A 27539-nucleotide genomic window follows, 5' to 3' on the forward strand; every position below is an offset into this window, starting at 1 on the left:
TTGAAGTCCCTACGACCATTTCAGCCAGTCCATCCCCCTTGTACAGCTGAGCAAATGGACCCACACCAGGACACAGGAGCTGCTCAGGGTGACAGAATGGGATCTTGTGTCCTGGTCCTGAGCTCCTCTTTGAAAACTCACTGTCTAGGTGCATCAACTAAGTGCCTCTGATACGGGGACCTGCAGAGGGGATGCCTGGGCCCCGGAGAGCCCTCCACAGGAAGCATACTTAGCTGCCGGGTCCAGACGGCTGGGTGGCTGTGAGAGCTCGCTGCTGGCTGCTGCTTGTTGGCACCCAGCAAATTCTTTCTGGATGAGTGGCCACAGGGAGGTGGGTGGAGGCAGAGATGGAAGACCTGGGACCCCTAGGAGTTGGGAAATCAGGAGCGCTGACAAGAGGCTGTTACATGAGCAGGAGTGATGATGCAGTTTGGGCTTTAAAGGCCAGTTTCAGAAAGAGAATACAGGCTCCTGAGGCCAGTCAGGGTGGCAGGCAGAGGCCCATCCCTTTGAGGCAGCTCACAAAGAGCCCCCTTACTGACAGCTCACAGCACTTCCCCATTCTGTCCTCAGCCGTCCACGTCCTCTGTGACTTCCGATGAGAAGGTAGACTACGTTCAGGTGGACAAGGAGAAGACCCAGGCTCTGCAGAGCACCATGCAGGAGTGGACGGACGTGAGGCAGTCCTCGGAGCCTTCCAAGGGCACCAAGCTGTGACACAGGGGCCACCAAGTCTGGGGAGGCGCCTGGAGGTAGAGTCACTGGAGCTGGCTCCTCCCCGTCTGTCTGCCCCCGCCCCCTTCTCTCCAGTTGTCCCCTCCACTCTGGCCTTCAAAGCACTTGATGTCAGGGACCCTGAACCCTTCTCCTGGGAGGTGAGGGCCTGATCAAGGCACTACTCTGCCCACTCAGGGCCCACCTTTGATTTTTATCAGTAATGGCCATCCTCTACCCACCTTAGTTAGAGCTATTGCCAAAAAGCATCCTTCAGCCTCTTTCTGTCCTTTAGACCTAAATACCTACTAGGCGTTGGGAGGGGCTGGGGCTCTGAGCCAGATTCCACACCTCACATACGGTCTTGGCCCTCAAGCCCTCTTCCCTCCAGCTACTGGGCTACCTCTCCTTAAGTCCCACAAGATGCCACGTCATCTCGCTGGTCCAAGGAGCCCAGGACCAGCAGACCAAAGTGGACATGGACTTCTTCATCCTTGTCTTTCTTGGTAGGGGAGAGGCAAGGCCACCAAAAGATGGAGTTGAGAAGGAAGGTTAGAGGTGGTCTTGAGGGACAGAGGAATGAGATCCCAGGTGCAGAAGGCAGTTGATATGGGCAGGGGCCTCCTAACTTTGTAGCTGTTGTAGGTTGGGAGAGCCAGAAGAATGAGGACAAAAGGAAGGAAAACGGAGGATAGGCAACCAAAAACAAGGGGCAGGGGGTGACAAGGACCCTGTGGAGTCAGGGCCCCCAGGACTGTGGAGCTTACAGGCCCTCTTCCCTGGGCGTACCCGCTAGAGGAGGCTTCGATGGTGCTGGGTGTGCAGTGGGGGGAGGCAAGTGATGCAGGGTCGGGGTGGACTGGAGGTGCTTTAGGGCCGTATACCGTAGTGGGGAGGGTGCAGCAAGTGAGTTTGTGCAAGACAGGCGGTGGGGGTGGGCAGATGACTGACAGATGGGAGGCAGGGTAAGGATGGTGGAGGTGGACAGTGCCTGGGGATGCAGAAAGCGAAGGAGCCACGTGTGCAGGGCAGACCGAGGGCAGCGGGGAAAGCAGGCAGGGGAGAGTGGTGTCCCCAAGGATGGGTAGGAGAGCAGGGGCTCGTGCCAGGGCCCAATGGAGATACGAGTGTGGTGCCGGGAGCCCATAGTGCTTGCCCAGTTCATCTTACAGCCGTTGCTCCCTGCTAGCCCAGTGCCACACTGGACTCAGACCTGACCCTGCAGGGTACAGGAGGCAGGACCTCACCCCCAGGTACTTTCTGGCAAGCTGGGGAGGAGGGACCCAAATCTTGCAGAGTAACTGGGCAGATCAGATGTTTCGTCCAACCACGAAGAGACCTCCTTCCTTTGGGAAAAAAATAAAAGACTTCCCACCCTGCCTGGTGGAGGTGGCTACCGGTCACCAATCAGCCCTTGCGAGCCCACACCTGGCCCTTCTCTAAGAAGCTCTGACCTGGCAGAAATTATTTTCTCAACAGTAGCCGGTCTCCTAACTCAGCTGCATTTCGTAATGCCTGCTGGGGCCAGGTTCTGGAAACACAGGGATTAATCAGTTTGTGCGCTTGAGAAGGCAGGGGTGGCAGGAGTCACGAGGGCATTGGACATTGGTAACGGCTGTGAGAGACTGGAAATATTGATGGAGAGCACAGGCAACAAGGCTACTTCTTCGGGAGGTTGGTGCAGATCAGGCCGGAGGAGGTGGTATCTAGGAAAAGGGGGTGCCAAAGATGGAGTTTTCTAGGGGAGGAGGGCAGGGCTGGGGGTCCAATGGAGGAAGAAGGAAAAAAACTTGGAAAGCCTTTGGGAGTATGGGTCCAATCCTTCCCAAGCCCTGGGGCTGGTGGCAGTGACCTATACCGTGTCCTGTAAGGCCCTCTCCAAAGAGTCTCCTAGGGCAGAGCGTTTAATGGTGCTCCCCCTTAGCCCCAGGATGCCCTAATAATGTCAGCACTTTCAGAACGTACCACAATGTGAATGAAATTGGCTGCAGTCTTTAGAAACGGAGGTGTTCAGGTCTGATGTCCAAGGAGGCCTCAGGGTTCGGGCTCTTCGTTCCTGTACCTCCCAGACCCTTGGGCTGGAAGTGGGGGAGGAGGGTAGAGATGGCAGGAAGCATAAGGGGAAATGGGCCTGTTGAAGGTGGAGACTCCGGCTCACAGGCTTCAAACTGTCAGGTGACTAGTATACATCTGTCAGTTCTGTTTAAAAAGCTGATCAATGGCCCTCTCCCTGGTGGCCTGGCAAGGATAGACCCCAGGTTGGAGATGCCTTCCCAGCTGGCACAGCTCCCACGAGGACTCCTTGGGCCCGGGGCTCCACCTCTGCAAAGTTCAACTGGAGCAGGAACAAGCAGAGTGGGAAGGAGGGTTGCAGAGCAATGGGCAAAAAAAGCCAGGTGTGAAGGGGCCACCAATTTTGAAAGGGTGTTAGATTAGCCCCTGAGGCCCTTCCGCGCTGAGCTGTGCTAAGGGAAAACTCCCTGCTCTGGAACATCTTTCCCAGGGTCTGGCTCACCGGGGAGGGGCAGCACCCAGAGTATTAATCAGTTAACCCAGCCCCCTCCCCGAGATGGAGTTCAGTGACATCTACATTGGAAACCCTTCAGCTATGCCCTGTTCCTAGGAGAGAAGCACAACTATTCTGGAGCGAGTGGAGCAAGGGCTCCACTCCAGCCTGCCCTCTGGCCCCTTTATTTGCTGCAGGGCTATAGCCTTGGCCCTGGCTGACCAGTCTCTCCCCCTGACCCCCTTTTGACAGCTCTGGACTTAAGAGGACAGGGTGGAGGCAAGTTAGCACTTGGTCTACAAAGAGGGAAGCGAGGCTGGGCATGTAAGCTCTGAAGCTCCCTCTTCTCTGGAGGGCCTGCATTCTGGGGCTCCCCAAGCTCCCTGGATGGCCTGAGGGGCCCCCTGGAGATTCAGGATGTCATGTGATAGTTGGTGGTGTGTATTCTTGTGTGTTGGTTACACGTGTCTTGAAATTTAGAATCATGTCGCACAGAATTGTCTATTTGTTGGGAAGAGAAAATGGGCTGGCAGCCCAGTCTTAGATTCTTGCCCTGTTAGACCATTTAAAATTGACATTTAATTTTTCAAATCACTGTTGGTGCCTAATCACTTAAGTTATTAATTTATTCTGTTTTCTTTAAAAAAAAATTTGTAACATGTATTTATCCTCTGTGAGTAGGGGTGGGGTGGGAGTGTGTTCCAGTGGGTCCTGTTTTTGCTGTGGTGACACATGGTACAGGCCTGGAGCTTGCAGGTCCCTTTTTACTGTGGTGTTGGAGCAGGACAACAATAAAGTCCATTAGACGCAAATGGAGACGGCTGCTGGAGCTTGCCTCATCTGAAGGGGATGGAGTCCACACGCACTCACACCCAGCCTGGGTGCTCCAGTGGGCACCAGTTTGCTCCCTTTCACTTTAATAGTAAGTAACTGGGCACCTGTCCTGACTGGGAACAAGAACGAATCCTCCTTACCTTGGAATTTGTATTCCTGATGTACAAAATGGTGCACAGAGCGTAGAGAGGAATTCTGAGAGTGACTTGGTCTCTGACAGACTATGGGTCCGGCTTCTAGTCCACCGGCTCCAGGGTCTGTGACATTTCCACCTCAGCACAGGCCTAAGCCCCTGGCCACACCACTGCCTCCCTCCCTTCTCTGCCCTCTCAAAGACGAGGGGCAGCGTTGGTGGAAAGGACTCGTGCATGCCTTTCCAGCTCCAAGAATGAGATGGCAGCTGGGGAAGGACCTGGGTGCAGGCCCAGGGAGCTGCCTCCCACCTTTCCGGGCCCAGATGTGTCCCAAGAGGGGCCACACACTGGCCCCAAGTACTCAAAGGAAGGAGGTAACAGCACTAGCCAGTTCGGAGCAGTCTAGAGCTCTCAGGGTCTGAAAAATCCCCAGATGCAAGGGCTTTGGCTTCACCTGAGAGTTGAGTCCCTTGGACAGTATCCCATAGGGAAGCCCCCAGCCTGGGCACCTGTCCCGCCTCTCAGGATACTGAACGTGTTCTCCCTTCTGCCCGCACCCAAGTATGCCCCCCACCACCGGTCCCACCCAGCTCTGCCCTCTGGGCAGAGTCCTCACCTTTGACTTAAAAGCGTGCATTCACCTCCCATGGCATGTCACTACTGCCCAGACACAGCAAGAACCTAAGGGCATGGCAGACATCACAGCCACTGAGGCAGGAAGAATGACATCTTTGAAGGCTTCAGAGAACCTATTTTTATTCCTGTTTGAGACCCTGAGTCTCTCCTCTCCATTTAGAAGGGTACAGCAGTGTCAGGGCACAATGAGGTCAATATCTGCTCCTCTACCAAACCACCCCCACCAGCCCCCAGGCCGCACTCTAAAGCCAACTGATGAGGAGCTGAGCCAGCCAGCTTTCCTCAGGACGGACAATGGCTTCGCGAGCAACACAAACACATTTGCAGTAAAATAAGGATTCTCTATCTTCACCAGAAAGGGGATGCAAAAGGTGGCATCTCAGGCACTGAGGCAGGCTAGGGGGGAGGGAGACTGGGGAGTAAGGGTCTCCCGCTGTGACGAGGGGACTGTCCTCCCCTCTACGCACCACTGTTTGGTGTGGAGGGAGACCGTCTCTGATCCTGTGCCAGGCTGCTTCCCACCTCCACTCCTCTCAAAAAAGTACAACGGGTGCAGGCAACCACACACAGTGCCTCTGAAACCCCCCTCAGAGAAACAAGAAGGTGGCCACCGCTGTGACACACAAGTCCCCACATGCTGCTCTGCTTTTTGTAGTAGAGAGCAATAGGATTGTCTGAAAGGAGCTAGAAGGGAAATGCTACTTGATGCCAAAACACTAGAGCTGTGGAGTTCAGCCCTGCTGGGGAGACAGGGGGACAAGGCCCAGACAGTGTCCATCGAAGCTGCTTCAAGTTGACCAGGACACTTGGGTGTAAAATCTTAAAGGGGCTGATCCCAGTGTCAGGGGCTTGGGGCTCACCTCCATATCCGAGTCTCTGCAGACCCTTCAGGCTGAGGACCGGTGTCCCAGAAGCTTCCTCTCCACCTCTCCTGCCTCCTCAGACCCCACCTGGCAGAGCGCCTCTGTCCCCACCCAGTTCCCAGAGGGAAGGGGTCAAGGCCTCCCCTGAGGTTTCAGGCTGGGGAAGAGTCCACATTAGAAGACCAGTCTGTGGAAGTCCCCGCCATTGCCACCTGCAGGATTGCAGCCTCCCGGAGAGCCTTCGTCCTCATCCTTGTCTTCATCGAAGCCCCTCCCCCAGTGCGGAGATGCTGGGAGTGCAGAGATGTAGGCCGCCCTGCTCCGTGCCTCCTTCTCCTGCTCCTGGAAACACAGATGGGGCGGGGGAGGCTTAACATTCAGGCTCTGAAGCCAGAGTCTTCCCCTCACTCCCTGCCCTACTGCTGTCCAGCACAGCATCTCTGAGTGTCTCCCGCGGCCGCTGGGGCCACAGCTTCTGCCCAAGGAGTGTTCCAGCTCAGTGGGAGGATGGGTTGGAGAGGATCCATCCTTCTACCCTGTATCTCAGCTTCAAAACCCTTCCTCCTTCTCCCAGTAAAATCTCTCAGCCCCTCGGTTTTATAAAAGAAACGCATTCATACAAGACTATGAATAACCAACAAGGGCCTGACATGGCACCAGGGAGGAGGGTCCAGGGACTTAAAGATCAGGTCACAGCACACAGGGACCTCTCCACAGGTTTCCTGATGCAACTGTCCAGCTCAGTGCCTCTCAAGGCATTAAGAACAAACTCACCGGTGAGACACATCTTCCTCAGGCTGAACTGAGACCAGCCTCAAGGAGACTCCTTACCGCTGGCCCTGCCTCTGACAGCCCAGCAGAAATGTACAATCAGGCCTGCTATCCCCACTCAAAACACCGACTACCTGGCACTTAATGTCCACAGGTCCTGGTGCGACTACTCTGCTGTTCCAGCTGCTAAGTATTCTGATACTGCCCCTGACTCTAAAGAGGGGAGTAGATGGCACATGAGAAGAGGTTTGGGGCAGGGTGGCCCCCGGGTACCCCTGGAAGCCTCAACTCTTCATTCATAAAACCCCGTGTTGCTCCTTCAGGTACACGAGACAAACGTTAACAAATAACGGAAAGTCTGTTCCTCTGAAGTTAAGGATTCTGTCTAGTCCACCAACATATTCCCAGCACAAAGTAGCTGATGAAAGGACAGCAGAAAAAGGAGATGGGACACCTGGGTGGCTCAGGTCATGATCTCACAGTGAGCTGGAGGCCCCCTGTGGAACCTGCTTGGAATTCTCTCCACCCTTCCCCTCATGCAAGCTTTCTCTCTCTCAAAATAAACATGAAAAAAAGAGATGGGGGCGTCTGTGTGGCTCAATTGGTTGAGCTTCTGACTCTCGATGTGGGTTCAGGTCATGATCTCAATGTGAGGTGCAGCCTGCTTGGGATTCTCTCTCTGGCCTTCCCCCCCACCGCCCAACGTGTGCTTTCTCTCTCTCAAACATTAAAAAGAAAAGGAGGACACAGGGGAGCAATAACGCATCCAAGCTGCTGGTTGTGGGGGAAGCCCTCCACCCAGGAGCTCAGCCCCAGCCCAGGAGGGCCTGCTCACCTGCAGGTAAAGGATGTTGTCTTTGGAAATGGCCTCCATCAAGTCTTTGTGGAGGGTGGGCTCTGCCCGACCTCTGGGAGAGCTCGGCTCGGTCTCAGGCCCCTCCCCAGGCCGCTGCCGGTAAAAGAGCACGTAGGCCGTGTCCTTGGGGAAGAAGGAGGTGACATTACTGACGGACTCGAAGGAAGAGAAGGACACCCGAGTGTCGTTGAACAGGTACCACTGGTTCTCGGGCTCGGGCCTGTCCGCAGTGCCCAAAGAGGGGGCCGGGCGGGCGGCGCCCTCGCGGGCATAGCAGTAGTAGTGGCCGCTCTCCGAGGACACTCCCGAGTGCACGACGACACTGCAGAGGTCGTAGGCCTGGCCGCGGCCCCCGGCCAGAGGCAGGCGGAGCAGCAAGGGGATGGAGACGTCGTCCAGGATCTTGCGGCGGCGCATGGAGCGCAAGTCAAAGGAGAAGCGCAGCAGGGTCAGGATGAGGTAGCGCGGCCCCTGGCTCAGCTCCACTGCCTTCTCGGCGTCCTGCAGCGAGGCACAAGGCTCGCAGTAGTAGCGGTTCTCCGCCGTCAGCCGCTCGGGGGACAGGAAGTAGTTGACCAGGTCCAGGACGGACCGGGAGCCCTCCCCGGCGGCGCCCCTCTGGCTCCCTGGCCCCGTGCCGTCCTCTTCCTTCTCCTTTGCGGTCTCTGCCTCCTTCTCCTTCTCAGCCTTCTCTTCCTCCTCTGCTACCGCCTCCTTCTCTTTCTCTTCCTCCTCCTCCTGCTCTCGGGGCCTCTCCTCCTCCCGAGCTTCCTCCTCCACTTCCTCCTCCCTCTCCACCTTCTCCTCCCCACTGATCTGCCCCCCAGGTCCCTGGGGGCCCAGACCTTCAATGTCCAGGACGGCAGTGGGGGCGTCCCCCGTGACACAATGTTTCCTCTGCCTCCGAGAACCCACCCTGCTTGGAACCTGGGCTTGGGATGGTGACGGGGGGTCCCCGACCCCAACGTCCTCTGCAGGAAGCATCACTGAGCCCAGGCGGCGGCGGCGACAGCGGTCGGTGGGGGGGAAAGCGAGAGAGAGGTCCGTGAAGGCCTCTTCCCTGGAGGAGATGTTGAGACAGTGGAGGCAGCGTATCCGAGTAACAATCTTGCCTCCGAACATCTTCTCCACAGAGGTGGGACTTGGGCTGGGGGGCTCCTCCGGTGGGGAGGGCGAGCTGGACTGCTTGAGCTTTTGGCAGATCCTGGTCCCCGTCTTCTCCTCCTCGTGTAGCCTGGAGCAGAGAGCACAGGGCCTTCACACACAGGCACAGATCCTTGCCCCGTGCTCGGGCCTGATTTGTGCCATCTACCTTTTCTGCAGGCCACACGTTTAGATGCATGCATGCGTCCGCACAGGGACTACACACAGGTGTGCAAAATGTCATCCATGCACGTGCACACTCACAAGCCAAGCACATGTACCACATACCCCCCCCCCATACACACAAACCTGCCACACGAAGACAGGCCGTACCTGCGTGCACGTGCCCCCAGAGCTATGCTGAACACGCGCCCCTGCACTCAGGCAAGCACAGCACACGCGTGTGCACATACTAACCCCCTCCCCGGTCATACACGCAGACCCTGCCCACCGCTCACACGCCTCCACACACATTACGCTTTCCACAAGTGCAGCGTGGCACCCGTTTCCAGGAGGAGGCAACAGGGCCGGAGACACAGGCTATCCCACAGGCACCCTTCTCCAGCCCTGAAGCCCCCATGCAGAGCCAGGTCTGGCCGCCCTCACCGATCCAACAGGTACTTCAGGTACTCAGAGCAGTCCTGCTGGGTGCCAGGGCTGAACCAGGGTGTCCAGGATGCAGACAGGAAATTCTCTGGAGAAATGGCAGGCCTCTAGGACCAATGCAGATGAAAGACAGGGTCAGGAGCAGGAGGCCACTCACTAACCAGCTTGGCCAAGTGCTAGGCCTGAGGGTCCACCTGGGGATTCTCTGTCCCAAACATCTGGCCTCCTCTCTGAAGTCTTCCCCCTTCCTAGTTGTACCTGACCTGACCCATCCCATCCCACCAAGGCCATGCAGCCAATGAGCATGGCATTAGGTTCATGGAGAAGAACAATCCTCTAAGAACTCACTCTTTCCCGACACATCTCCAGACCCTTGTTCAATGCCATTCCTTCTGCCTAAAATACCTTTCCTCCATCAAAAACTTAAAGAGTTCAAGTCCCAGATGTGCCGACGCCTGTTCTGTGCCATCTTCCCAGTGATCCCCTCCACCATCACAATCGTTTGCTCCCCTCCCTCCCTTGCAAGCATAGGACACACTGCACCTCCCTCTGTTTGAGCACGACCGTTGTTAGCTGCAGGTCTGCCTCCCCCAGCAGACTGGGAGCTCCGTGAAGGCAGGAGCTGTGGCTGACTCACCTCCGTGGCCCCCACAGGGCCTCACATAATGCTTGGCTAAGGGCTTTAGGTTCCATGAGGGCGGGGACCGTGAACAAAACAACAACACCCCTCAGGGTGACTGGCAGTGCAAGTGCTCCAAAATGACAGATGAGCAAAGCAGCATCTAATGTGAGGGAGTGAATCACTGAGGGGAGACAGGTGGGCAGAACACAGAAGGGGCTCAAAGAAACACTCCCTCTCCTGTCCCACAAGGCACTAAATCGGCCATGAACCCGTGCCAGCCCCAACCTGGGGCTGAACAGCTTGTATCAGGAAGCAGGGACTTAGGGCCAGATGCAGACAGGTCCTGGGGAAGGGAAGGGTGTCAGACCAGAGCCTCCTCTCCACCACACCCCAACTCCCCCTGCACTCACCTGGCTGTGCTCCAGGAAGGCAAAGAGCCACTGCAGCTTGGTCATCAAGGGCTGTGAGTTGTTCTCTGTCAATCTGAGCACACAGTGTCTGAAGCTTCAAAATAAAGCAGAAGCACCCAGGTAAGCCAAGGGCATCCAAGGAGCCCCTACTCAACCACAGCACAAACAGGGCAGCCAGTTAAAGGCAAAACAGCCATTTCAATCTCAAGTCTGTGTCGGGGGCCGGGGAAGAAGAGCAGATGAATAACCCAGCTTAGACCATGAGGTGACCCCTGCAGCTCCTTCCAGTTCAGACAGCTCATGACTCCAAGTTCAAAGATTCAAAGGTGCTAAGATCCTATGGTCTTGGGAGTTCTAAGGCTAGAAGTCTCGGGCACGCACCAGAGTCTGTGCCAGTATGGATCATCACCAGCCACCGTAGCCATTCATGCCCGTCTCCTCCTTCCCTCGGAAATGGTGTTCAGACCTACCCAAAGCAGCAGGCCTTGCTCCAACCTTGACCCTCCAAGTCCTCTCTTACAGCCCCTTCTTAGGGCCCCTGCACCATGGTCCTAGGACCACGCCGAGCGGTTCCCCTGCCTTCGAGTGAGGGCAGGGGTCAATGTGAGGAGTCTGCTAAATAAAGGGGACACAGTGGGGCCAGACTGACTCCCAGCAACAGAGTATGATCCTGGAGGAGACAAGATCATACCGCTGGCACCCGCATTACTTGGAACAAGCCAATTCTCAGGCCTCACCTCAGCTGCTGTTCTCACAAGCAGCTCTAGGCAAACAGGTCAGGCATCTTTCCAACCTGAGCCCACTGCATATAACAGTGTTATCAAAGCGTGGTCCACCTACCTGTCTGCCACAAAGTTTAAGTTCAGAAGCTGAGTGAGCATTTAGGAACATGTACCCACAGACTTTAATTTCAGAAGCTGAATGAGCACTTAGCAACATGTATAGCAATCTGACCTATGAGCATATAAGCCCATGGCCTTTCTCCCAGTAAGTCATCTGACCATATTTTACAGAGATTTAACAGTCTGAGCAGACTCTAAGCTGGAAAAAAATAATCCTTCACCAGGTCTGAGAAGTATACGTGTTAGGAAGTGCTAAAGATTAGCTCCAACCTCCCCCTAGTGTATCTGAAGCTCAGAGAGGAGAAACCAATTTGAGGTCATACCATAAGGTGAAGCAAAGCTTACCTGCTCTATTAATTTTTAAAAAGATGTCTAAATGTGGTGATGAAGGAGGAGTCAAATGGATCAACAGAATATAACAGAGAACCCAGAAATAGACCCCCATAAATATAGTCAACTGACCTTTGACAAAGGAGCAAAGGCAAAAAAAAAAAAAAAAAAAAAGGAGCAAAGAGTCTTGTCAACAAATGGTGCTGGAACAATTAGACATCTACATTAAAACTAGAGAGAGAGAGAGAGAGAGAGAGAGAGAGAGAGAGAATATATATCTATATGAGGCGCCTGGGCAGCTCAGTCAGTTAAAATGTCCAACTCCTGATCTCAGCTCAGGTCATGATCTCACAAACCATGAGATCAAGCCCCAAGTCGGGCTCTGCACTGACACCACAGAGCCTACTTGGGATTCTTCCTCTGCCCCTCCCCTGCCCATGCACTTGAGCTCTCTCCCTGTCTCTCTCAAAATAAAGAAACTTATATATACAAACACCTAAACATGTACCTGACATCACAAAAAGTCACTCAAAATGGATCACAGACCTAAATATAAAATGCAAAACCATAAAATTCTGTGAAGATAACAAAGGAAAAAACTACATGACCTTGGGTATGGTGCCACCTTTTTAGATGCAACACCAAAAACAGAATCTAAAAATACAATTGACAAACTGCCTTTTAAAATCTTCTGTTAAAGACATTATCAAGAGAATTAAAAGATAAGCCAGAGACTAGGAGAAAATATGTGCAAAAGACCTATCTGATAAAGCCATATTCTCCAAAATGTACCAATAATTCTTAAAACTCAACAGAAGAAAACCAATGACCGATTAAAAACTGGGCCAAATACAGGGGTAGTGAGGGTCCAACACAGTGGTGTAGTAAGGTCCTGAACTCCACAGACACACTCCATCTACAGCTACCTATGGACTGTTTCCCTCTGAAAAAGATCTGAAGTCTAGAGGAACTGCTTCTCCACAACAAAGGAGAGAAGGGCCACACTGAGATGCTAGGAGATGCAGAAACACTGTCTTGCAAACCCCCCCCCCGCCACCCTCGGGGGCAGAGACACAAAACTGGGAGGGACGTCACTAGACAGGTGCTTCTCCCAGGGAACAGGGGAGTCGATGCCTCCCATCTGGCAGCCCAGTGCCTGGGATCTGCACTGGAGAGACGAGCCCCCAGAACATCTGACTGGGAAAACCAAGGGTCCCAACGTGCTACAATAAACAGAGATTCCCCTCTTAGAGGGCTTGCCCTGAGATCGAGTGAAAAAACAACAGTTTGCAAAGCGTCTAAACTATATGTTAGACAAATTCATTTGCTGATCTGGGGACAACAGCTGGAGGAGCAGGGGACAGCTGAGATGCTCCCTGGAGACGGAGGCACTGGTGGACACCACCGCCTCACTCCGCAGAGACTGCTGGCACAGGCGGGCAAACTCGGTCCTGGCACCCACCCACCACCTTCCTGGACAGGAGAGCAAGCAGGATCATGACACCTGCTGAGGCCAGAGAGCACAGGCGGTGGCAGTGTTCCCCTGCTCCCCAGCTGGGGCAGGCAAACACAAATTGTCACAGACTTCTCCCACTCCCTGGCTAAAATCTGCTACTGCAGGCAGATGCAACAGTCCTCCCCCAACCCCGCCACCAAAGCTGGCATGCGCACAGAGACGGGGCACTCTCCCACCGTACTACTGAAGTCCAAAGGCATACGCAGTCATGACATTTTTCTATTGTCTTTCTGAAGTGCCCCCCCCCCCCCCACTGACCCTGACATGTCTGGCTGCCTTGCTAAAGTGAGTAGGTATGCACAATCCACACAGGAGAGAGATACCACTTGATCGACTGGTGCTGGTGGCCCGACAGGGCCAGTGTTAGTGAGTTCCACAGAAAGGTAACAAACAGACAGTTCTTGGCAGGCTACCACCCCCAGGGCGCTGTACAGACAACAGACTGAAACACAACCCAATTCTTCCTGTGAAAAAGGCCAAATAGGTAGCCCAGAGCATCAGCCTAAGGGAAAGGCTTCGGGTTTTCCACTCATCTGGAGGCTAAGAAGGACTTCCAGGGAATAGAAGGAGATGCCATCCTCACGCACAGCCTTTATCTCACTACCTAGACAAAACTCCCAGAAAGGAGCTTCTACGCTTGTCTGGAGCCGAGATTTTTAAAACTGCTGTCCAGGAGACACCTCCAGATCTCCTGGTCTGGAGGCCAGCAGGGACTACTATTATAGCAACATAGGGCTAAATATATTTGTATACTTAAAAGCCAATGCCCAAGAGTCTGGCTTCCCATCACCTGAAACCAGGTGGTAAATGAGATCCCTCCCCTTAAGATCACTGACTGGTCTTGGCACACCCTCATATAGGGTTGTATTAATAGGTACATATCAAGAATAAATCAGGTGGTTTAGAAAAATCACAAAAGTTCTTGATAAAAACTCTCAAGAAAGTAGGGATAGAAGGATCATAACTCAAGATGAAAAAAGCCATATATGAAAGACCCACCACTAATATCCTCAATGGAGAAAAACTGAGAGCTTTCTCTCTAAGGTCAGGAGTATGACAGGGATGTCCACTCTTAACACTGTTGTTTAACGTAGTGTTGGAAGTCCTAGTCTCAGCAATCAGACAACATAAAAGAATAAAAGGCATCTAAATCAGCAAGGAAGAAGTCAAACTTTCACTCTTCACAGATGACATGATACTCTATATGGAAAACCCAAAAGATTCCACCAAAAAACTGCTAGAACTGATCCATGAATTCAGCAAAGTCACAGGATATAAAATCAATACACAGAAATCAGTTGCATTTCTATACACCAATAATGAAACAACAGAAAGAGAAATCAAGGAATTGATCCCATTTACAAATGCACCAAAAACCATAAAATACCTAGGAATAAATCTAACCACAGAGGTGAAAAATCTATACACTGAACACTAGAGAAAGCTCATGAAGTAAACTGAAAAAGGCAAAAAAAAAAAAATGGAAAAATAACCCATGCTCATGGATTGGAAAAATATTGCTAAAATGTCGATACCACCCAAAGCCATCTACATATTCAATGCAATCCCTATCAAAATAACACCAGCATTCTTCACAAAGCTAGAACAAACAATCCTAAAATTTGTATGGAACCAGAAAAGACCCTGAATAGCCAAAACAATCTTGAAAAAGAAAACCAAAGCAGGAGGCATCACAATCCCAACTTCAAGCTGTCTTACAAAGTTGTAATCATGAAGACAGTATGGCACTGGCACAAGAACAGACACTCAGATCAACGGAACAGAATAGAGAACCCAGAAATGGACCCACAAACGTATGGCCAACTAATCTTTGACAAAGCAGGAGAGAATATCCAATGGAATAAAGACAGTCTCTTCAGCAAGTGGTGCTGGGAAAACTGGACAGCGACATGCAGAAGAATGAACCTGGACCACTTTCTTACACCATACACAGAAATAAACTCAAAATGGGGGCGCCTGGGTGGCTCAGTCAGTTAAATGTCCGACTTCGGCTTGGGTCATGATCTCCTGGTTTGTGGGTTCAAGCCCCATGTCGGGCTCTGTGCTGAAAGCTCAGAGCCTGGAGACTGCTCCAGATTCTGCCTCCCTCTCTCTTTGCCCCTCCCCTGCTCACGCTTTATCTCTGTCTCTCAAAAATGAATAAAAATGCTAAAAAATAAACTCAAAATAGATTAAACCTAAATGTAATATAGGAAGCCATCAAAATCCTAGAGGAAAAAGCAGGCAAAAACCTCTTTGACCTCAGCCACACCAACTTCTTACCCAACATGTCTCCAGAGGCAAGGGAAATAAATAAAAGCAAAAATGAACCATTGGGACCTCATCAAGATAAAAAGCTTCTGCAAAGCAAAGGAAACAATCAGCAAAACTAAAAGGCAACTGACAGAGTAGGAGAAGGTATCTGCAAATGACGTATCTGATAAAGGGTTTGTATCCAAAATCTATGAAGAACTTACCAAACTCAACACCCAAAAAACATAATCCAGTGAAGACATGGGCAAAAGACCAGAATAGACACTTTTCCAAAGAAGACATCCAGATAGATGGCTAAATGACACATGAAAAAATGGTCAACATCACTCAGTATGAGGGAAATACAAATCAAAACCACAATGAGATACCACCTCACACCTGTTATAATGGCTAACATCAACAACTCAGGCAACAGCAGATGTTGGCAAGGATGCGGAGAAAGAGGATCTCTTTTGCATTGTTGGTGGGACTGCAAACTGGTGAAGCCACTCTGGAAAACAGTATGGAGGTTCCTCAAAAAATTAAGAACAGAACTACCCTACAACCCAGCAATTGCACTACTAGGTATTTATCCAAGGGATACAGGGGTGTTGTCTTGAAGAGGCACATGCACCCCAATGTTTATAGCAGCACTATTGACAATAGCCGAAGTATGGAAAGAGCTCAAATGTCCATCGACAGATGAACAAAGAAAATGTGGTGTGTGTATACACACACACACATATACACATATACACAGTGGAGTATTACTCGGCAATCAAAAAGAATAAAATCTTGTCATTTGCAACAACATGGATGGAACTAGACAGTATTATGCTAAGCGAAATAAGTCAACCAGAGAAAGACAAATATCGTATGACTCCACTCATGAAGAATTTAAGATACAAAACAGATGAACATAAGGGAAGGAAAGTAAAAATAATATAAAAACAGGGAGGGGAACAAAACATAAGAGGCTCTTAAATACAGAGAACTGAGGGTTGCTGGAGGGGCTGTGGGTGGGGGAATGGGCTAAATGGGCAAGTGGCATTAAGGAAGACACTTGTTGGGATGAGCACTGGGAGTTAGACACAGGGATGAATCACTGGAATCTACTCCTGAAATAGGAGTATTGCTATATGCTAACTATATGGGTGTAAATTTAAAAATTAAAAAAAAAAATTTTTTTTAATTACGAAAGTTCAAGAGATGACCAAGAACTAGGGCAAAGGTGAACAAAAATCACCAGAGGCAGCTATTTTACCTAATACATAGAAATAAACACACACACAGAATCAAGTGAAATGAGGAAACAGAACTGTGCTCCAAACAAAAGAATGAGACAAGCCTCAGAAAAAGACCTTAAGGATATGGAGATAAGTAATCTACCTGATAAAGAATTCAAATTAATGGGTATAAAGATGCTCACCAATCTTGGGGAGGAGTGGATGAACAGTGAGAACCTCAACAGAAAACCAGAAAACATAAGGAAGTACCACACAGAAGTCACACAGCTGAAGAATACAACAACTCCAAAGAAAAATACATTAAGGCAGCTCAACAGCAGAATGGATGAAAGAAGAAATCAGCACGGGGTGGAGCCAAGATGGCAGAACAGCATGGAAGTTTTTCGTGTGTCTCGCGTCCATGAAATGCAGCCAGATCAACACTAAACCATCCTGAACACCTAGATAACTGATCTGAGGATTAACACAACAATCTGCACAACCTGAACCACAGAACTCAGTGGGTACATGGCGCGGAGAGGTGAACTGGGGGAGAGAGAAGCCGCGGGGGCAGGAAGCTGTTTTTGTGTGCGGAGAGAGGACAGAGATGGGGGTAGGGGGGAGAGTTTGGGAAAAGCACCCCCAACCCCGCCAAAAGCAGCTGGAGAAAAAGTGGAAAAGTAGAAACAGCCGCAGGGACTGAACTAAAAAGGGAGAAAGGAGAGGGCTTAAATTCCACTAGGACTCTGTAAACAGGGGGAGCCTAGAGTCTGAAACTCCACAGCTCAATACCTGGCAGTGCTCTGATGGGAAAGGCAAATCCCCAGCAGCACAGTGGGGTCTGGGAGGTTCTCAGGCCACACGGGGAGAAGTGGTTCCACCGCTGGAAGGGCTTTTGGTAGAGGCTCTGCAGCCACCAGGTCCCAGCAGCCCCCAGAGAACAACCACATTCGCTGGTGCTGGAGGAAGGTCATTGAGGGTGAAGCCTGGTGCCAGACATGTGTTGTGATTTTCCATGATCTCTGAAACACTGCTGCTACACGATAGCGTGAACTTTTTCTGGGGCAGGCTGGCGCCTAGCTGCACTCTCTGGGCATCATCAGCAGCATGGTCCCAAGAACCATGCTTGGCTGGCACCTGGCCATTGCTCTGAGACCCTCCCCCAGAGGATCTGAGCAAGTCAAAGCCGCAGTTCCTCAGAAGTGAGGGGTCGGGAAACAGCCATGTTTGAGATAAAACTCAGGAGGAAGGTGCCACCTGGCAACCTGACAGCTTGGTCATAGACAGTGTAAAAGCAGGGAGGGGATGGAAGCTGGAGACAAAGGATGGGTGCGCGATTGCTAGTCAGGGAGAGCATAGAGTTCCAATACCAGAAACCCAATAACAGAGACTGAGTAGCTGGATGATGTCATTTTCACCCCTTGTGCATGCGCATGCACACCTACAAGCCAGAACAATCCACCCCAGTAAGCTAAGTAGCACCATCTAGTGGAGAACAGAGCTGTTACACTAAGCCCCGCCCAACTGGGCCAACCTCACTCTTCAGGAACACCACAAACCTCTCCACCTGCTTAGTTTACGGGCTATAAAGTGCTTCATGGTTTGACTTCTAGGGGAAACCAATGTAATTTCAAACGTATTTCAGTCTATTCATTGGCCCATCTATTCAATTTTTCTTTTTCGTTTCTTTTTTTTTCCTTGAATACAGAAAGAGAAAAAAATTTTATTTTTTTTATTAAAAATATTTTTTCTACTTTTTCTTTTTCATATATTTTCCAAATCCTATTTTATTACATTTCATTTTATTCTATTTCATTGTATTCATTTTCTCAAATTTTCAAACTCTTCCTTTTTGTCTCTATCAAGCTCCTTTCAATAACCAGATCAAAACACATCTAGAATCTAACATCATTTATTTGATTTTGTGTGTGTGTGTTGTTTTTAATTTTTTAATTATATATTTATTTTTTAACTTATCAATTCCTTTTCTCCCTTCAAAATGACAAAATGAAGGAATTCACCCCAAAAAAAGAGCAGGAAGAAACGACAGCCAGGGACTTAATCAACACAGATACAAGATGTCTGAACCAGAATTTAGAAACACGGTAATAAAAATACTAGCTGGGATCGAAAATAGATTAAAATCCCTCTCTGCAGAGATAAAAGAAGTAAAAACTAGTCAGGATGACTATGGAATAAAATAGGCTATAACTAAGCTGCAATCTCAGATGCATGCCACAGTGGCAAGGATGGATGAGGCAGAACAGTGAATCAGTGATAAAGAGGACAAATTTATAGAAAGAAGAAAGCAGCAAACGGGAAGATAAAGCAATGGAACTCAGAACAGCAAAAAGGAAACAGAATTTTAGAAAAATGAAGAAAACTCAAGGGACCTCTGAGACAACATCAAGCAGAGTAAGATTCATACTATAGGGGTCCCAAAAGAAGAAAGAAAGGGGTAGAAAATGTATCTGAAGAAACAGGCTGAAAACTTCCCTAACCTGGGGAAAGAAACAGACATCCAAGTCTAGAAAGCCCAGGCAGTTTCAAAGAAGATGAACCAAAAGACAGCCACAACAAGAAACATTACAATTAAAATGTCAAAAATGAAAGGGAGAATCTTAAAAGCACCAAGAGAAAAACACCATCAGAAACTGGACAGGCCAGAGGAGAGTTGATGGGGCAGATTCAAAGTACCTCCTGGGGCAACTAGATGGCTCAGTCAGTTAAGCATCCACCTTCAGCTCAGGTCATGATCTCATGGCTTGTGAGTTTAAGCACTGCATAGGGCTCTGTGCTGATGGCTCGAAGCCTGGAATCTGCCTCTCTTTCTGCCTCTCCCCTTCTCATACTCACTTGCACACATGCACTCTCTCAAAAAGAAAAAAAAAAAAAAAACTTCCAACCAATAATACTCTACCCTGCAAGGTGATCACTCAAATTTGAAGGAGAGACAAAGAGTTTTAAAGACAAGCAAAAGCTGGGGTGCCTGGGTGGCTCAGTCAGTTAAGCATCCAACTCTTGATTTCAGCCCAGGTCACAATCTCACGGTTTGTGAGTTCAAGCTCCACATCAGGCTCTACACAGACAGTGTGGAGTCTACTTGGGATTCTCTCCCTCTCTGTCCCTCCCCTGTGCACTCGCTCTCAAAAAATAATTTAAAACTTAAAAAAAAAAAAAAAGGACTAGCAAAAGCTAAAGGAATTCATCACTACTAAACAGGCCTTACAAAAAATAATAAAGAGATTTCATTAGGCTGAAAAGAATGTCACTAATTAACAAAAGAAAACACACAAAAGTAAAAAGCTCACTGCAGAAGGTAAATATACAGTAAAGATAATAGATTAATCAGTTATAAGGTACTAAGAAAATTAAAAGGTATCACAAAATTAACTGAACCTGTAATAATTTGCTTAACATATACATTTTAATAAAAAGATATAAACAGTGATATCAAAAACATAAATCTAGGGAGGGGAGTAAAAATGTACTTTTCAAATGTGTTCAACTATCAGTTGTTATCAAAATAAAATGTTACATAAATAGGATGATGTATGTGAACATCACAATAACCACAAACCAAAACTATACAAAGAAAATGAGAAAAGAATCTAATATTTTTTAAGAAAATGTTAAAAAGAAAAAGAAAGGAACTATAAACACAGGCAGAAAACAATTAACAAAATGGCAGTAAGTACATAATTCTCAATAATTACTTTCAATGTAAATGGACTAAATTCTTCAATCAGAAGAGTGGCTGAATGGATTAAAAAAACAGTACCCATCCATATACCCTGCCTACAAGAGACTCTCTTAGAAGTAGGGACCCACAGACTGCAAGTGAAGGGACGGAAAAAAAAAAGATATTCCACACAAATGGAAATGAAAAAAAAAGGTGGTGAAACCATACTCACATCAAACACAATGGAATTTACAAGTACTTTAACAAAAGACAAAGAGGGGCATCACAGGGTGATAGAGGGGTTGATCTAGTAAGAAGATACAACACTTATAAATATGTATGCACATAAAAAAGGAAGAAAATGACAACAATACAATAGTAAGGGATTTTAATACCCCACTTGCATCAATGTATCAATTATCCAGACAGAAAAATCAATAAAGAAACATCAACTTTCAACAACACATTAGACCAGATGAATTTAACAGATAAATACAGAACCCTCCATCCAAAACCAGGAGAATATACATTCTATTCAAAAAAAATTTTTTTTTTCAACGTTTATTTATTTTTGGGACAGAGAGAGACAGAGCATGAATGGGGGAGGGGCAGAGAGAGAGGGAGACACAGAACTGGAAACAGGCTCCAGGCTCTGAGCCATCAGCCCAGAGCCCGACGCAGGGCTCGAACTCACGGACCGCGAGATCATGACCTGGCTGAAGTCGGACGCTTAACCGACTGCGCCACCCAGGCGCCCCGAATATACATTCTATTCAAATGCACATGGTACATTCTGCCAGATACATCACACGTTAGGATGCAAAAGAAGTCTCAATAAATTCACGACAACTGAAAACATATCTAGCATCTTCTCTGACCACAATCATTTACAAGAAGGAAAATGGGAGAATTACTAATATGTGGTCATTAAACCACATATTAAAACTAAACGACTACTAGGTCACAGAAGAAATCAAAAAATACCTAGAGATAAATGAAAACAGAAATACACCAACATCTATGGGATGCAGCAAAATAAGTTCTAAGAGGGAAGCTCACGGTAGTACAGGCCTACCTCAAGAAACAAATCACAAACCATTTAACTTTACACCTAAAGGAACTAGAAAAAGAACAAAGCCCAAAGTTAGTGGAAGAAAGGAAATAATAAAGATCACAGCATAAATGAAATAGAAACACACAATAGAAATGATCAATGAAACTGAGAGCTGGTTCTTTGAAAACAAAATACATAAACGGTGCTGGGAAGACTGGACAGCTACATGCACAAGAATGGACCTACACCACTATCTTACATCTTAACACAAAAACCAACTCAAAATGGATTAAACACTTGAATGTAATATTGTAAACCATGAAACTCCTAGAAAAAAACACCGGTGGTAAAACTACTTGATATCTGTCTTGGCAATGTCTTTTTGGACAAGGCAAGGGAAACAAAAACAAAAATATTACATCAGACTAACAACGTGCACAGTAAAAGAAATCATCAAAAAATGAAAAGACAGCCTACTGAATGAAAAAGGTATTTGCAAATGATATATCTGATAAGGAGTTAATACCCAAATTATATCAAGAACTCACAACTCAGTATTTTAATTTTTTTTTTTCAACGTTTATTTATTTTTGGGACAGAGAGAGACAGAGCACGAATGGGGGAGGGGCAGAGAGAGAGGGAGACACAGAACCGGAAACAGGCTCCAGGCTCTGAGCCATCAGCCCAGAGCCCGACGCGGGGCTCGAACTCACGGACCGCGAGATCGTGACCTGGCTGAAGTCGGACGCTCAACCGACTGCGCCACCCAGGCGCCCCACAACTCAGTATTTTAAAAATCCAATTACAAATGGACAGAGGGGGATGACAGTGGAGGACAGGTGAACGTCTGACTTTGGCTCAGGTCATAATCTCAGGGTTTGTGAGTTTGAGCGCTTCATCAGGCTCGCTGCTGTTAGTGTGGAGCCCACTTCGGATCCTCTGTCCCCCTCTCTCTTTGCCCCTCCCTGACTTGCACTCTCTCAAAAATAAATAAAACATTTTTTAAAAAATGGACAGAGGATATGAATAGATTTTTTCCAAAGAAGACATCCAGATGGCCAACAGGTACATAAAAAGATGCTCAACATCACTCATCATTCAGGGAAATGCAAATGAAAACCACAATGAGATATCACCTTACACCTGGCAGAATGGCTAGAATCAAAAAGAGAAGAGATAGCAAGTGCTGGCAAGGATGTGGAGAAAAGGGAGCCCTCGTCCACTGTTGGTGGGAATGTAAATTGGTGCAACCACTGTGGGAGACAGTATGGAGATTCCTCAAAAAGTTAAAAATAGAACTATTATAGGGGTGCCTGGGTGGCTCAGTCGTTTGAGCATCCAACTCTTTATTTCAGCTCCGATCATGATCCCAAGGTCATGGGATCGAGCGGAGTCTGCCTAGGATTCTCTCCCTCCCTCCCTCTGCCCCTATCCCCTGTTCACATACCCTTTCTATGAATCAATCAACCAGTCAGTCATGAGGATGTAATATACAACTTGGATAATATATAGTCAATAATATTGTATTAACTTCGTAAAGGGACAGATGGTAACTAGACTTCCTGTGATCATTTCACGCTGCACACAAATGTTGAATACTATGCTGTAAACCCAAAACATAATTGTCATACGTCAATTAGAACTCAATTTAAGGGGCGCCTGGGTGGCGCAGTCGGTTAAGCGTCCGACTTCAGCCAGGTCACGATCTCGCGGTCCGTGAGTTCGAGCCCCGCGTCAGGCTCTGGGCTGATGGCTCGGAGCCTGGAGCCTGTTTCCGGTTCTGTGTCTCCCTCTCTCTCTGCCCCTCCCCCGTTCATGCTCTGTCTCTCTCTGTCCCAAAAAGAAATAAACGTTGAAAAAAAAAAAATTTAAAAAAAAAAAAAAAAGAACTCAATTTAAAAAAGAGCCAAACATCTTAACAGGCACTTCACCAAAAACATACACGTGGCAAATAAGCACACTGAAAAGATACTCCACATCATATGTCGTTAGAGAAATGCAAATTAAAACAAGATAAGTTCTGGTCCAAGATGGTGATGTAGAAGACCCTACACTTACATCCTCCAGACATATCAAATCTACATCCCTTTACAGAGCAACTCCTCCCAAAGAAGAACTAAAGGCTGACTGAACAGCTTCTGCACAGGAGACAGACCACATAAAGAACAAGACAGACACACAGTTCACACACTACCAACTCTGTGAACTGCAGGGTGGAGGAGTAGTACTGAGGGACCACGAGCAGATCTGTCTACCCTGAGGCACAGACAAAAAACAAAACAAAACAAAACAAAAACAAAAAAACCCCACCTCAGTTTGTAACTAGAATATGAAGGAACCAGCCTTAGAACCCTGCCAAATAGCAAGGGAGCTGCTGGAACTCTCTTCAGATAAAAGGACTGGTGAGCACCACAGTTTATGGTCATTACAGCTGTGGCCATCTCTCCAAGGTGACACAGTCACAAAGGACCCTGGAAATCACCAGGCCCACATCGCTTTGGCTCCAGATGGCTTGCTAGGGTACCTGCAGCTCAGAGCACTCCAGGATGTCCCAGCTCACACCTGCTTTGGTGCCAGCCAGTCCACCAGGGCACCCCCCACAAGGAGTGCCCCAAGACTGGGGAGCCTGGGTGGCTCCGTCGGTTGAGCGTCTGACTTCGACTCAGGTCATGATCTCGTGGTTTGTGAGTTCGAGCTCTGCGTCGCGCTCTATGCTAACAGCTCAGAGCTGGAGCCTGCTTCTTATTCTGCGTCTCCTCCTCTCTCTGCCCCTCCCATGCTCATGCTCTCTCAATAATAAATAAACATTTAAAAAAAAAAAGGAGTGCCCCAAGACAGCCTAGCTTGCATCCTGCCTCAGCTCCAGCTGCCCCACCAGGGAACCCCACTTGCAGAGTATCGCAGACAGCCCGCCTTGTGAACACTGTGGCTTCAGCTGTCCTGCCAGGGTGTCCTTTGTGCAGAGCACCTTGGGATGCCCTGGCCCATACCCTACCTCAGCTCTAGCCATCCCAAGGTGCCCACTGCACAAAGCACCCTGAGATACCCTGGCCCACAGAGGCCATAGCTCCAGCCACCCCACCAGGATGCCCTCCACACTGAGCAACCCCAGACACCCCAGCCTGCACCCACTTCAGCTTCAGCTGTCCTGCCAGGCACCCTTTGTGCAGAGAGCCCCAGGACCACCCCAGCCTGCACCCACTTCAGCTACAGCTCCCCCACCGGGGTCTGAAGTGAGTCTCTTATAGGCAGCATCTGGATGGGTTTTGTTTATCCATTCCACCACTCTAGGTCTTCTGATTATGGCATTTAGACCATATACATTTAAAGAAACTACTGAGATATATGCACTTACCACCATTTTAAAGATTGTTTTCTGGTTGTTTTTGTCATTCTTCTCTGTTCCTTTCTTCTTCTCCTATACTCTTCCCTTGTGACTGATAACCGTTCTTAGTGTTATGCTTGGCTTTCTATTTTCTGTGTGTATATTATAGGTTTTGAGTTTGTGGTAACCATTAGGTTCACATATAACATCCTAAGTATACAGCAGTCTATATTAAGCTGATGGTCACTTAAGTTCAGACACATTCTAAAAAGAACATTTTTACTCGCCCCACCAGATTTTACGTATATGTTGACATATAATTATATTTTTTTACTCTTAATTTTATTTCTTTTTATTATTATCATTAAGTTTCTTACTTCTAATTATAGCCTCTTTGTTTTCCACTTTAAAGAAATCTTTTTTTTTATTTTTAATTTTTTAATATTTATTTTTGAGACAGAGAGAGACAGAATGCGAGTGGGGGAGGGGCAGAGTGAGAGGAAGACACAGAATCCGAAACAGGCTCCAGGCTCCGAGCTGTCAGCACAGAGCCCGATGCGGGGCTCGAACCCACGAACCGTGAGATCATGACCTGAGCTGAAGTCGGACGCTTAACCAACTGAGCCACCCAGGCGCCCCTAAAGAAATCTTTTTCATGTCTCTTGTAAGGCCGCTTTAGTAACCTTGCTGGATAGAGTGCTCTTGATTGTAGGTGTTTTCCTTTCACTGCTTTGAAAGAAGTCATGCCACTCCCTTGTGGCCTGCAAAGAAGGTGCCCCCGGCAGGATAGGTGAAGTTTAACTGCACACTAGCTGGAGGGTGTAAGGCGCTGAGCACAGGGGAAGCCCTGATGGTGTTGTCTGAAGCCAAGGGCAACGCAGGCTGAGGTGTCCCAGGGTGATCCATGCAAATGGAAGCAAACAAACAAACAAAAGCAGGTGACAATACTTAGATACAATAAACTTTGAGACAAAGCCTGTGACATGAGAAAAAGAAGGCCATTACATAGTGATAAAGGATCAATTCAACAAGAGGTCATACTTATTGAAAATACCTATGCAGATATTTGAGCCTGGGTGGCTCAGTCACTAAGCATCTGACTTCGGCTCAGGTCATGATCTCAAGGTTCAGTTAAGATCAAGGTTAGTTCAGGCCCCACTCCATGGGAGATCGTGTCCTGCTCTGGGTAAGCATGGGCCTCACTTCGGGTGAGCCCCACTTCTCTCTCTCCCCTCTCTCTCTCTCTCCCTCCCTCTCTCTGCCCCCTCATGGGATTTTCTCTCTCTTTCTGCCTCTCGCTCACTTTTGCCCTCTCCCAAAAAAAAAAAAGGTAAGTATCTACGCAGCCAACACTAGAGCAACTAAACACACTCCTCAAACAACAAATGGGTGGGTCAAGGAAGAAATCAAAGAGGAAATTTTTTAAAAACACATATAAAAACCCAACAGTTCAAAATCTTTGGGATGTGGCAAAAGCAGTTCTAAAAGGGAAGTTTGTACTAATACAGGCCTACCTCAAGAAACAAGAAAACCTCAAAAAAATCTAATCTTATACATAAATGAACTAGAAAAAAAAAAGCCCAAGGTTACTAAATGGAAGGAAATAATAAAGATCACAGCAGAGATAAATGAAACAGGAACTAAAAAATACCTATCAATGAAACCAAGAGCTGGCTGTTTAAAAAGATTTTTTAAAAATTGATACACCTTTGAGCCACTCATCATGGAAAAAAGACAGATGACCCAACTAAATAAAATTAGAAACAAAAGAAAACAAATGACACCACAGAAATACAAAGGATTATAAGAGACTACTACAAAAAACTATATGCCAACAAACTGGACAACCTAGAACAAATGGATAAATTCCAAGAAACATACAATCTTCCAAAACTAAATCAAGAATAGAACATCTGCACAGACCAGTTACTAGTAACAAAACTGAATCAGTAATCAACTACCAACAAACAAAAATCCAAGACCAGATAAATTCTCAGGTGAATTCTACCAAACATTCTCCTCAAACTATTCCACAAAATAGAAAAAAAGGCTTCCAAATATATTCTATGACATCAGCATTACTAATACCCAAACCAAAGATACTACAAAAAACAAAAACCCACAGGTCAATATCCCCAATGAACACAGATGCAAAAATCCTCAACAAGATATTAACAAACCAAATCCAACAATGCATTAAAAGAACGATTCACCACAACGAAGTGGGATTTATTCCAGGGTGCACAAATGGTACACTATTCACAAACCAAAGAGATACATATTAACAAAACAAACTATAAAATCATATGATCACCTCAAAAGACAGAGAAAATGCCTTTGACAAAATTCAACATCTGTTCGTGGTAAAAACTCTCCCTGTGTTACAGAAAGCATACCTCAACATAATAAAGGCCATATATGAAAAACTCACAGCTAACATCACACTCAATGGTGACAAACAGAACTTTTCCTATAAGATCAGGAACAGGACAAAGATGTCCATTCTCACCATTATTCAACATGGAACTGACATCCAAGCCACAACAGCTGAGAAATAAAAGGCATCCAAATTGGGAAGAAGTTTAACTATCACTATTTGCAGGTAACATGCTATACACAGAAAATCTTAAAGACTCCACCTTTTCAAAAAACTATTAGAATAAACAAATCAATAAAGTTGCAGAATACAAAATTAATACACAGAAATCCGTTACATTTTTATACACTAATAAAAAAGTATCAGAAAGAGAAGTTATGAAAATAATTCCATTTATAATTATACCAAAATATTAAAAGACCTAGGAATAAACTTAACAAAGAAGGTAAAAGACCTGTACTCTGAAAACAATAAAACAATTGATGAAAGAAATTGAAGACACGGGCACCTGAGTGGCTGTCACAGAAGCATCCAAATTGGGCTCAGGTCATGATCTCACCGTTTTTGAGTTCAAGCCCTGCACCAGGCTCTGTGCTGACAGCTCAGAGTCTGGAGCCTGCATCGGATTCTGTGTCTCCCTCTCTCTCTGCCCCTCCCCTGCTCACACTTTTCTCTCTCTCTCAAAAAATAAACATTAAAAAAAAAATTTTTTTTTTAATTTTTTTTTTCAACGTTTATTTATTTTTGGGACAGAGAGAGACAGAGCATGAACGGGGGAGGGGCAGAGAGAGAGGGAGACACAGAATCGGAAACAGGCTCCAGGCTCTGAGCCATCAGCC

General features: G+C 47.7%; 2 protein-coding genes across 3 annotated transcripts in view; one reads left to right on the forward strand and one right to left on the reverse strand.

The window, feature by feature from the left end:
* GAB2 (GRB2 associated binding protein 2) overlaps positions 1–4032 on the forward strand; it is a 190774-nt gene extending 186742 nt beyond the window's left edge. Inside the window, exon 10 of the mRNA XM_047071266.1 lies at positions 574–4032. Within this exon, the coding sequence (XP_046927222.1) occupies positions 574–717 (144 nt within the window). The 3' untranslated portion in view covers positions 718–4032. The remainder of the gene's footprint in view (positions 1–573) is intronic.
* Positions 4033–4927: 895 nt separating this feature from the next.
* The window catches only part of USP35 (ubiquitin specific peptidase 35), a 56773-nt gene continuing 34161 nt past the window's right edge, over positions 4928–27539 (reverse strand). For both annotated transcript variants that reach the window (XM_047071265.1, XM_047071264.1), the window contains 4 exons: positions 10096–10189; positions 9064–9170; positions 7294–8548; positions 4928–6029 (listed from right to left, as the gene is read on the reverse strand). In XM_047071265.1, the coding sequence (XP_046927221.1) occupies positions 5862–6029; positions 7294–8548; positions 9064–9170; positions 10096–10189 (1624 nt within the window). In that variant the 3' untranslated portion in view covers positions 4928–5861. The remainder of the gene's footprint in view (positions 6030–7293; positions 8549–9063; positions 9171–10095; positions 10190–27539) is intronic.

This window comes from Lynx rufus, unplaced genomic scaffold (genome assembly GCF_022079265.1).
Source record: "Lynx rufus isolate CCGP_SWC_20201006 ecotype Redwood Valley unplaced genomic scaffold, mLynRuf1.p SCAF_9, whole genome shotgun sequence".
In the NCBI taxonomy this organism is placed as follows: domain Eukaryota; kingdom Metazoa; phylum Chordata; class Mammalia; order Carnivora; family Felidae; genus Lynx; species Lynx rufus.